Consider the following 12,969-nt stretch of genomic DNA (forward strand, 5'->3'; position numbering starts at 1 on the left):
TTTGGCTCCACTAACCCCTGAGGGAAATATCTGCAGAACGCTCCATCGTGTTCTCCAGATAGTCACTACCTGTGTCCGTCTGCTGTTTGGTGCTGGGCAGGTAACACACACCGAGGAGCTTCTTTCAAACACACACACACACAAAACTGCTGGCATCTGCTGCATCTACGGCGGTGAGGCTGAGGCAAACCATTAGTTATGGGCCGTAAAACCAATATGATGAGCTGGAACTTCAAAACTCTTTGTCCAGCTGAGGGGAGCTGCAGAATTTGGTGATAATTCACCGTGCGTTAATTTCTATGAGAGACAGCTTTCACACACAAGCAGTTCTGCAACACGTGAACAATTATTATAGAAAGTTTAATTGTCAAGATATTAGGCTAGGGGGGGCGACTGCACAGCCAGGTCACATATGGGGCCCCCCCTTGAGTCCCAAATCGTGACGCTCTTTCAATCATGACGCAGGGGTCTTTGCTTGTTTCAGACACACACAGATGTCACTTTCCCTTCCATTTAAATAGTACAAGCCCTTGCACCCCACTGGGCTCCCACAGGCGTGCTGGTCTTAATGTGGTCGGGCTCACTGTTGTGGCATTGCTATCTTGAGACAGCGGAAAGCAATTGCACTTTTGACCACACACACACACACACACACACACACACACACACACAGAGACACACACATGGTCTGCTCGTGCACAAATAGAAAAACGTTTCCTCGGCCAAGAAGCGTTCTCCCTTACTACTTGGCAAATCTGAGATTATAATAATAATAAGTAGCCAAAAAGTGAAAGCATATCCGGTTTTAAGAGGGAATGGGTGATAATTGATTTATTGCATGTTAGACCCGAAACATACCCACAGCCACTAAAGAGACTAAGTACAACTGGTTTGAAGCAGGCACCTGGCACAGCAGCTAATTTTTCACCTATTGAGAAGTGGTTTGGCGACGCCTCGGGTACACTGGTACCACGCTGTGTAGAACATGCAATTATTGTTAAAATAAACCCCTGAGTGCGATGTTGATATTCAGATGAGTGGCAACTGGTGACAGACGAACTAATTGGGGAGGAGAAGGGTGAGAACACCTGCCACAGAGGTGTTAACAGTGTGGCAGCTTTGCAGGCTACAACGAAAAACAGCTCAGAAATCAAACTCAAAGACCTCGAGGGCTGCTTTGAATCATCCCCTGATAAAACCACCACGTTAACCAGCCGAGTTTTACACTTGGAATAAAAGAAGAATTATTTACATTGCATCGTCTATGGCCCAGCGACTCGATCCACTGGAACAAAAGGCTGCGGGACGGCACAGCGTCGCATGCGCTCCAATACCTCAGTGAGACAAATAACGCACAGAGGCTTTTGTCTGCCACATCAATTTATATCACTTCATTAACAAAGGCAGCGTTTCCTAGTAGACCAGATGTTGTGCTGAAGCTCGGCTGTTTGAAGTCAGAGCTGTTGGCTCTCCGATGTATGGCAGGTCACTGCAGTCATAAATTATAAAGAGACTTCACAATATCACACAAAATAAAGTATTAGTGAACTGATGAAGCCTGGTATGTAAATATGAGGAGGAGTGAACTCTGCTCTGAAGTTTTGGGGGAACGTGAATAAAACATTATTCCTGTCATCGTTCTAAGTTTGAAAAGAAAATTCTTGAAGAAACAAAGTTCGAAATGATAGATGCAGCATTCTTTTACCTTGACACATAGTATCGATCTGCCAACATCAAACCAGGAAACTAAATGGACGGCAAACACATTCTCCATGTTCCAGCTGCAGCTCTCGAGCAGACACAGCAAGTGTCTGACTTTTATCGGACTCCTCATGTTGAGACAATGACCCTGTGTGAAAGCAGCAGCCCGGTCGGTGAGTCAAGTGAAACGGATTCCTCCGTCTTCGGGCCTGTGCTCCCACGTCGTTTGTTTCTTCACCACAAATGAAAGCGTCGGGCTAGTTCAGCAGCTAGGAGCTACGGTGGCCTGCTGGGCTTAGAAGCCTCAGCAGTGCGCGAGTAGGGGGTATGATCAATGCAGCAAAGATTAGACAGCTAGTGGGGAGGTTTTAGAAAACCAGCCTCAAAACTTACCACAGTGGTCGGATGTGTTTTTGACTTTCAAAGCCTTTTAACTCTTCAGCTCTCTGTTGGAAAAAATTTGAAGCGCCGAGCGGGATGGGGAAAGATTGGTCGAGTGTTGACAAACCTAAAGCTCCCAGGACTCTTTAATAAACTACACTTCCTGTGACATAAATAAAGGGAAACAGATGATATGATAAATATTCCGGGGGAAGAATTTCTCTCATCCATATGTCTTATTAGTCTCAGCAGCCGTGTTTGAAACCTCCTCTTTTGCCAAAATGCATCACTATAAATCCAAAGAGGAAACTTCAGTGAGTGAATCAAAGTTATGGTTTTGAATGTGAGGCTCCTTCTCGCAGGGGCCAGATGGTGTAACTCATGTGAACAAGTAATGTAGGGTGGCCACTGTAAAATGAGAGTGTTCTGAAACACTAAATGAGGCGGCGGCCGAGCAACGGGCCAAAAGAGTTTCTGTGTCAGAGACGGACTGCTGAGCACACACTCTGTTGCATTCACACACACCAAGAAGAAGAGAATTCAAAAATATACTTGAAAGTCTGTGATCATTTTACTGTTAGATGTTATGAGATTCTTTTGATTATCAAACTTTGGATTTTCTAAAAGCTGTTCTAGCATAAAACGCCACACATCTCATTCCAGTGATCACAAAGAATTGCAAACACACAGACGCGTCAACGGGGAAAAAATAAGGAAGGATCTTATTATACATTGTTCCAGCCAAATGAAATTTCTCCTGTATGAAATCTTTCCCTGAGTTTTATGGAATTTCTGCTCTATTAGACAGCGCTCGGTGCAGAGGGAAGTAAACCCAGGAGGGTAACACACACACACACACACACACACACAGACAAACACAAAAAAACACACCGCAGGATTTCAAGGCATTCAAGGAGAACTTCACCACAGGAAGGCTTGGTGGCTTGGCAGAGCTAAACTCAGCTTGCCTGTAGTTTCTGCGCAGAGCCTCACGCTGAGCTCTAAAAACCCTCCGCTCCCTGTTTATCCATGCAATGTAAGCAAAGCCACATTCACAAATGTGTCCGGGAAATAAATTCTTTGTCTTTAAGTCGTCTTTAAGGTTGGATCGCGGTGGAAGAAATCCTGTCATTACGTATTTCATGAATTTATTTATGCTTCTTTAGCAGCGTGTGTGAGCTTCACTCCTTGAAACATTACCAGTACCCCCCCTCCTCCACCGCCTGTCCATCACAGCCACCCAGGAGAGAGGGGAGCGGGAGCTTCACGCCGGCAGCAGCAGCCGCAGGGTTGTCTGAGCGTGTCAGCGCAGCAATGTGCAGGGAGCTACACATATCAGTGGCCAAAACACTGGTGTTTGTGATGATATGCTGAGGAGGCAGAATCAAGATGGGGGAGGTATGGGAAGATGTAATAATAAAAAAGGCTGGAAGAGCTACTGTGAATTAAACTATCGATCCGTCCCAAACCCAGGAGAAGGTAGAACATGGAGAGCCAGGACCGAACAGGTTTAATAACTTTCAACAAGAACCTTACAGTCAACTAAATTGGATATTACTGCCGTATAGGGCAAGAGGCAATTTCAATTGTAATGGTCCCAATTTTCTTTTGGCTGCAGGCTGGGACAATAAGACATTTATATTGGGATTAATGTAGTCAGTATCAATTTGCATAATAACAGAACACTTTGTATTAAACCAGATAAATGTTTTTAATTAGTTACTCTGGGTGTATCCTGTAGGTTTCAGTTGTGTCACCACAAAAGACACTTTATGAATATGTCTACTAATAACGAGCGTGTGTTAAATAACACAAGTTACAGATAAACCAAGGATAGTCAATAAAAGTAAAAAGTCATATTAAATTCATATAAAAGTAGCTTTGAACTCGGCTCAGGTGTATTCGGATGGTATGTTTTTTTGTGTTTGATGCATTTATTGATGATTATTGATGAATTGAAATAGTTTGTGAACAACAGTTATAACCACTGCAGCACCAGGCCTCACTTTAATCATCTTTTTAGTAAGATGCATTAACACTGTTCTTTCGGTAAGGTCAGTTATACTCAGAATGATTATAATTTTTTCACATTATCATATTTATTTAACGACAAATAAATAACACAGGGTGTGGGTGTTGTTTCCTCACGCTGTGATTAAGAACTTCTTGTTCAGCGGTGTCTCTGGCAAAACAAATAACTAAACAGGAACCAGCAAGTTACACAGGGAGAGAAGACACAACTTTCAAGATCTTCAAACACGGAGAGTTATTTTTGGAGAATATTTTGAGCCTTACTTTAACTGTAACTGTTTTTGTATACCCTAATTATGAATAATTTCCCCGGGCTACTTTTATATCCTAAAGTGTTTTTGACATTGTTGAAAGTCGTCTTCTTTGCACGTCACTCACAATTCTTAATTATCTTACCTCAAAGTAACAAGTCTCCCATCTTACTGTGACGGAATCGCTGTAGCTAATTTTAAAGCTAACTTTACACAGACTGTTTTGACAGATCATCCATTAAGCCGCACGGGAACAATGACTTAGCATTGAGAGAATCAAAAGAAATTCTAGGACATGACAACGAGCTACATTTATCTTTTCCTCCATCCTGAAATAACCTCCATGCTGTTTGATCTTTAACTGATCATCTACTTCTGTTCCCCTCTGACAAGTGACACTAGCATTAGAGAAACCTAAATGTCCTTGGAAGTGCTATCTTTAATGGAGGATTCCTCGAGTACATTTACTAAAACCTATGGCAGCCATTTACCTTTCACAGGAAAGTGTAGAATAGATGAATAATTGAATAAAACTGAATTATTGCAGTGGTGTAGGGGGAGATGGATGCTTTGAATGGACAGACGATGCACCGACAGCTTGTACATCTCACAGTACTTACTGTTTGCATTTTAATGAAACATGCACTACAGATGGTTGTCGGCACCTTTTCATCACAGGTATCACTGGACAGTTCTTTCCCTTGAGGGACAACACTATATCAAAATATTAAAAATATATGGAATTTTAAAATGCATCCTCCCCTTGCATGTGCGTAGGTAATGCAAAAATGTGAACCCTCTATAGAGTCGATGTTTGGTTTGTCCATTCTGGGCTACTATAGATACATGGCGGTGCAATATTTCAGACTCTGTGGAGTAGGACCTGCTCCAGGTTAACGGCTATGCTAAGCTATGCTACGGCTATGCTACGGCTATAGAAAAACGTTATAGAGGAGAGAAGACACAAATAAACACATTATAATGATCCATCTATTACGTTAAATCCTGCACAACAGACATTTAAACTAAGTAATGAACTGAAGAAGCCTCTTTATGGTATCTAGAAATTAAAAACTTCACCTGTAGAGTTTTGCCTTTACTTGCTGTTTAGTCAGGGAGAAGCAACCCAGATTTGGAGGAGAATACTGAGAGCATACCTAGCGCATCTCCAGCTTGCAGAGGCAGATGAGACAATCTACTGAGTCTCAGCTAGCTACATGCCAAGCTATCAAGCACGAGGTCTGTGAAGAGGAGGAGGCCCTCCGCTGGAAGATGGAGGCACTGAAACTACTACAAAACACGGACTTGAGCGCCGATGAGCAAGAAAATAAATATTCATTGGCTGAAAGATAGAGGATTGAGCAGCTGCTCCTTGAAGTTGCTCAAGGCAGGAAAATATGTTTTTCCAATAGTAGAAGCTCTTTAGCGGCGATGGAGAGTGTCAGCAAATGTTCCAAACACAGGGTCTTGAGAAGCCTTGAGGTGACCCTTCAACCGGGAAGACCTCCAACCTAAACCAATGGTTGTTTATTCCAACCCTCAATACGGCTCATAGGAAGTTGTGGAATTGATTTAAAAGGGAAATAAACAGAAGTCTCCCCCGTCAAGGCCCTGTGTTTTGTTGACCCATCCACCTGATATCAATAGCAGAGGGATGGTTAAATGAAAACATAGAAATAGGGATGTAGCACAAGGTCAGTTGAGTAAAATTGGGAGCAAATTGTCAGATATTCATATTGAACAGCCTCAGTTTTCTGAGTCGGACACAACAAACACTACTTCAAACGCCAGGCTTCTGAACACAATCATTTCTATAAAATATCTATTTCCTTCAATATCTCCTAAACAGTGTGCTGCTTGTATATGTCGTTTATTCTATGGGCATTTATAGATAGAATCAACATTATACACGGGGCTTTTAAAACAGCTGGATCAAGTTGAAACAAAACAAGACAGATGTGTTCAAGGTCAAGGGGGCTGCAGCCTCTCCCAGCATGCACCTGGGCAGGACGGTCTGACAGTCTCGCAGGGCTAACGCAGAATGACAAACACATTCACACCCACTGGCAATCCTGACTTCCTCACCTCACCTGCATGTCTTTGGACTGTGAGAGGAATCTAGAGCACCTGAATGAAACCCCTTCGAGCACATGGAAGTCATCTCTTCCAAAGACAAAGTTCAAGTTAATTAAAACAAGTCATTCATTAAAATGATTTAAATGTAACCCGTGTCGTCGAATACCATAATAATGTCATAGAATTAACATTTTTCTGTTAATTTAAAATCCATTTACCGTCACTGTAGAGTCGAGCGGACACTATACGGATGAAGCTGTACCTAAACCCATAGTATTTAGAATTTAATAGAATTGAATTTAACTTCCAAGCAATCAACTATCTCTCTGTTGATGATGCTGTTGTCTTGTTTCAGACATCAAGCTTTGGTTGAGCAGAAAGGCTGATAATAATTGTGTAGAATGAGTTAACACAATAAACAAGATAAATAAAAATGAACATTAATAAAAAATGCAAACAGCATCATCTTTAACAAATTTTGCCATCGTTGCTGTTTGAATCCAAAATGCCTCTTCTTATTGCACCTTAGTTTGTGCTGTGATCGTGCTCTTATCGTGAATTAGCTAGTTTTGTCCATTTTGTTTTATTAAAAATAGCTTAAAAACCTAATGCGGTTATACACTGAGAAATTCTAAAAAGGAAATGATATATTGCTTTGTTGAAAATTCTTTCATTGCTGTGAAATCTTTGAAGCATGTCCGTTTAGTGCTGCATATAAATTGTTCACATCCAGTGAGAGCTCACTACATAATAACCCCATGAACTAGAGTGGAAGCAGCACATGGTTTGAGTGCTCTCTTGCATTTCCCCTTTGTTTTTGTGTTGATTGAAACGCTGACTAGTTTCCAAACTGTGATAATTAGACAAATGACAGATAAATGAATAAAGAGGTATGAAAATCCACCAACTAGATTTCAGCCGCAAGCTAGAGACTAAATGAAATCTGAAACTGGACTAAATATTTAGACAAGCCAATGTCAGCCTTAATGAGTGTGTTTCAAAGGTGGTGTGTATAATAAACCTTCAGGTGTGATACTTTAAAGCAACTGTCGGGCTTCAGAAACTGCAGCAAACACATTGCAGGAGGCTGCAGGCACTTTTGATTGCATGTGTGTCAAAGTCAACACGTGAGGACGCCCGTCTGAAGTGTCAAGCCGGAGCAGCACTTTCCCCCAAACTGAGTCACAGTAACAAGCCAGGGGAGATGTGACGTATATGTGAACAATGCAAGAATTCACCAGCCCTCAAACCTTTTCTTCTCTCTTCAGAGCTGTGGTCCAATTAATCTACTTCACAAAAATATGGTACTCAGCCTGTGTGACAGGGCCGCCTACTGATGGCTGGTTGTGTTCAACCTTTAGATTCTGCCTGCACCTACACAGTGACAGAGGGTGTGGCACGGCGCAGAAGTGGGAACACACGCGACATGTGTGGGCGGGATGAGACGCTGCCGTCCTCCTGGTAGAATTAACTTGAATCTAAGACAAATATCTGAACCTCAGGTTTACAATGCTGACTGTTACTGATTAGAAACACAACTTGTATTAGTGCTGTATGACTCGCTGATCCTTACACACAAACCACGGGATACCACCACTCTTACAGTTTATGATAGGAGTCCAACGATTCTGAAACAAAGCCCGAAACCATGACACAACCCTAAAATTATATTATTATGATTCCATCTAAAGTCAAGGCAAATTGTGTACTTTATATCATACATTAAACCAGTTCTATTGTCCTCCAACTGCAAGTGTCACATGACGACTTTGGTCCAATCATGATGAAGTAATCACGTTTGCGATGGAAAGTTTAATTCGCCCCAGATGGATGATAACTCTGATTGCGGAGAGCCCCTAAATAATTGACTGCATATAAAGATGGATGACATGTCAGCTCCCCAAAAGTGAAACCAAATCATCTTGATCGCCCCCTGGTAGCTGGCTGCTGTAAAGCTCATAAACCTGGGCCTCCTCCATGTTAATGAATGGAACATGGACCAAACTGAAAAAAATCTGTCCTTTTAGGTCATTCTATTCACACTGGTGTATGTCCAGTGTTTATTTTTGTCCAGTGAGTTTGGTATTAATTACAAATTAGATGCTATGAAAACCGGTAGAACATGACGATTGACAGCTGAGACTGACTCGCAATTGGTCAAGAACATGAATCAGTGGGATGCTGATGTCACAGCTCTGCACTCCACAATCACTACTGCGCACACTCTGGTTCCAAATGACGTCAAAGGTGAAAGATGGCAGCACCGACATTGTTGTACAATGTGAAGAAGTAGAAATTTGTGGGAACATTTTGATTTTGTGGGTCCAAAATAGTTTAATATGGGTTAAAATGCTCGGTCACTTTATAGCTGAATGAATAGAAGAAGAACCCTTTCACGAGTGTATGCAAAATATTACGCTTAAATCTAGCAGGGGATTAGCATATAGCTTAGCATAATGAAATGGGGGGAAACCGGTAAGAAAGCCAATAAACAGTCCCAGCATTCAACTGCGTCATAACCCCACGACTTCTCTTTGTGCACAGATTGAACACAGACCATGTGACAGTGAAATGGTCTGATTTCATTTCACTTATAGACCCAAACAAAAAGCAGAACATTCAGCAGATGAATCAATAATGGAAGTAACGGTTTGTTGCAGCCCTAAAAGACAAAATACTGCTGCTCGGCCACAAGGACAAAAAGATTCGCTGTGCAAGCAGATCTGTGGCTCCTGAGATCAAGCACAAGACAACCAGCGCTGCTTTATATAGAAATATTGCCAGGGAGCAAATTTCCACCAACAGCCAAAATAATGTATGCTTACATCTCAAGTAGGACACACAACGACACGTTTCATTGGTCTCACTGAAATGACTATTTGGGGACTACAAAAAATATAAATTCTGCTGCTTGACTCCTGACCACCACAATAAAAACAAGGGAGCGTGTAAGTGTGGTTTTCAGCTCAAAGTCGACATAGTTCCAAGTATCTTTTTACGGATTGATTTTAAAGTCCCATTGCTTGTTCATAGAGCACTTAATGGATGAGCTTGCATGGCAGACTCCCTGTTATTTTAAGTGCCTTCACGTTCACTCACATCCTCCAGTGTGGGTTGTTGTGAGTTCAAAACCAAAGACATGGGACGTTTTCATTTTTGATGTTCTCCAACTGTGGACTGCCGATCCCCTGGATACAAGGAGGGCGAGCTGGTTTAGGGTTTTTTTATGCAACAGCTTTAAGAAAAGATATTTCGGTTGGATTTCACCTCGTCATTGGAAGTCATTCTCTCTCTCTGCATACACAGTATTCAGTATTTTATTATATTATTATTTTTCCACCTGCTGGATGATCCAGTACATATATAACGTCTGCTTAACTTTCACATCTGAGATCTCAGTGCGTCACTGAGCTGCAGCCTAAACCAAACCTTTTATAGCATCATTCATATTTGGAGCAAAGCGAAAAGCTCCGGCAGGGAAATCAGTGGCTTTTATTGATCTAATTTATTAACTGATGTATGCCTATAGCCAACTGCCAATGCACAATGTGCCTTTCAGTGAGTGCATATGAGCGAGTGACGTGAGTGGAAGAGAGAGTGACGGAAGAACGAGAAGACCAAACTCCCTTTAAACTCTATGCACAGAACTTTACATTTATATTACTTGGACTTCTTTCCTTTAAGCTTACGGCAGCCTGCCACATCAGCAAATTTAGCAAAGATGGTGTGGGGGGGGGGGGGGGGGGGTATTGTGGGGACTTACATATCTTGATAGTCTTTATGGGGACCAAAAAAAAGTCCTCAAAATAACTAATGTGTGTGTGTGTGTGTGTGTGTGTGTGTGTGTGTGTGTGTGTGTGTGTCTGGGTGTGTGTGATTGAGTGTTTCGTGGGGACTTACATCTGTCTGTTTATAATCTTTATGGGGACTTGCTGTGTCCCTAAAACAAATCATTAAATCACTAAGGGTTTCGTGTGTGTGTGTGTGTGTGTGTGTAATTCACATTCACAACTTAAGCTTATGTGAGCGTATACATTGTATATATGTCTTTACGGTCCTCAAGGGGACAAATCAAGTCCCCATAACAAATCATTAAATCATAAAGGGCTTTGGGTAAAGTGTGTGTAAGTGTGTGTGTTTCACAGTCAAAACCCTAAGATTAAATTTCCCTAAAAACAACCGCCCAAAGACATGTGAGCGAACCCTATAACCACACTGCGTCAAACCAGCTTCGTGCGTAAAACCAGGCGCACATCTCAAAAACTTACGCTGCTGTTTTGTCCGGACCAGTGCACCATCGCCTGGTTGTGAGCCGTGTCCCCGCTCAGTGCAAAGGTGGAACTGGTCAGCTGGAACTCCTCCTGGTCCGAAAACGAACCCTCATCCTCGCCCTGGGGTCTGAAACCGGACCAAGTCTCTGCTGCGCTCCTCCGCGTCCGTCTCCAACCGGCCACATCCTCCTCCACCGTCACATCAACCTGCTCCTCATCCTCTCCGGTCACGCGTTGCGCATCACCGGTGTTCTCAGGAAAGGGAACAGTAAACACTTCCGCGGGGGAAAGTTTTTGTTGCTCGCACGAAGCGTCCTTCTGGGTGCAACTTGTTTTATTTCCCCGTGACCGTGCCTCTACTTTGGAACTTTCTCCGCTCGTGGTTAATCCCGCAACGTTGTGCTTTTCATCCCCGGCGGCGGTGGCCCTGGCGCCAGGGGACCGCGCGTAAAATCCAGCGACTTCCTCCGCCGGTGCCTCGCCAAAATGTTCCAAATCCAGCGCCGACAGTTCCCGGGGAAACGCAGCGAAGAGCGGCAGCTGACACGAGGGAATGCACCTCACCTCCGCTTTTGTTCCGCCCGGGATTGAAGTTAGGGCGAAGAGCCAGATCCACTCGTAGAAAAGGATGAAAAGCCAGTGACCGAGGCGCGTCTCCATCATACGTTATTTCCCGTTGTTTAAGAACACACCATTCTCACTCCGGAGCGCGTGTCCGTCATCACCTGGCAAAGTGGAGTCCGTGAATGCGCTGTGGGGAGGAGGAGGAGGTGCAGCAGCGCGCGGACAAGTGCTCCAAAGTAGTGATGCGAACGATGCATCAGAGGAGGAGCTGGAGGCTGAATCCTGCAAGAGAGGGGAGAGGGGGGAGAGAGGGATGCACATCTCAAACTGGAGGGGGGGGGCTAGCAACTGTTAATCAACACTTGCAACTGTTAATTTACGTTAAGTTATTCTCCTGTACAGGCACATTCTCCCCTTCTAGTCTTTCTTCTGTTTTAAATAATCTATCACTATCTGACCATCATCGTCCCACTGCAGCTGCCAACTCTCTTCATTGAGCTGAATACATTTTTTATTTTTTTTATCATGTCATCCAGAATCATCTAAAGCTCGACTCATTTTGATCCTTTCAGGGCAATTTCAGTTTTTTAATTTCCCTTTATTTTACCTCCAGCTGTTATTGTTTTATTCGATTCATTTGTTTTAATTGATTCATTTTTTCTAAATTAAAAATCCTCTATTCATTCCTTAGGCTTTGACGCCGGCTCTTGCTTTTGCTATATTGCAACTTTTCATTTTATTTGCGTTTTTGTGAATGTTTTATGTACTCGGCTGTATTGTAGATGAGGTCTCTCCCTCTACTGGGCTAAAAGAAATGTTGAAGAAATGAACAAATTAAAAATATAGGTAAATATGTTGGATTAAAACAGTCTAACAAAGGCTTTCAGATGTTCGCGCCCCTGAGAAGAGATACCCAGACACATTATTGGGTCGGCCTCTGCTTGTCTTTGTGAGGAAATGCTCCTGACGGGGGCTTTAGAGAAGGTACAATGAGCCTTTGCATTTCCCATTACTGCCGGCCTTGGTAATCAATTAACAGGATGTCCTGCGTCCACTGTCAATTATGCCATGCAGGTAATGACTCTGTTGTGGACCCGCCTGCAAAATGGCTTGGAAATTGTTTTACTTTGGCCGCGCCGCATGCTGGACAATCCATTTAACACAGGTTAATGGATAAAACGGCGTATTGCTAAAAATGTTGCTCCTGTTTTTTGTGCCCTGTTTCTCAGGTTAATGCAGAGTTGTGTGGTAAAATATAATGAAAGCTGAGATTCAAACCAGAGCAAAGCAAGTAGTAATTCATCAACATCCTATGTGGTTTCCCATTGTATAAGAACTGAGGGGTATGCAGATGCATGGCAATAATCGAGAAGTCATTACCGCCATGCATTGCAGACCCCCTTGAATATGTTGTTATATTTCTCTACACTTTGGGCTTCGCTCCAGTCGGCTAATGCTAAACCATTAGGAGGACTAGAGCCTGTCCAAACCCTGTGATTAGATTCTGTTTCTGGGCAACATTTCGTCAATAGGATGAGGATGCTGTTGACTGGTGACTGATGCTGAAGAGACTGCTTATATTGAGCTGTGTCCTCCCCATCGCTCCAAGCTGCGACGTGATCCTGTTCCACATACGGGTCAACGGCACAGACTCGTCTTTCATTGGCAGCCATTAGTGATGCAGTGAGCAAGAG

The 12,969-nt window shown here is 43.0% G+C and overlaps 1 protein-coding gene across 2 annotated transcripts in view; it reads right to left on the reverse strand.

The window, feature by feature from the left end:
* LOC128453874 (VPS10 domain-containing receptor SorCS1) overlaps window positions 1-11,371 on the reverse strand; it is a 48,843-nt gene extending 37,472 nt beyond the window's left edge. Inside the window, exon 1 of one of the 2 annotated variants that reach the window (XM_053436977.1) lies at window positions 10,709-11,371. In XM_053436977.1, coding sequence (XP_053292952.1) covers window positions 10,709-11,371 — 663 coding nt within the window. Of the gene's footprint in view, window positions 1-1,705; window positions 1,976-10,708 lie in introns of those variants that run through there. The other variant, XM_053436978.1, reaches the window with a different exon arrangement.
* Between the last annotated feature and the right edge of the window lie 1,598 nt (window positions 11,372-12,969).

Source organism: Pleuronectes platessa, chromosome 12 (assembly GCF_947347685.1).
Source record: "Pleuronectes platessa chromosome 12, fPlePla1.1, whole genome shotgun sequence".
Classification (NCBI taxonomy): Eukaryota; Metazoa; Chordata; class Actinopteri; order Pleuronectiformes; family Pleuronectidae; genus Pleuronectes; species Pleuronectes platessa.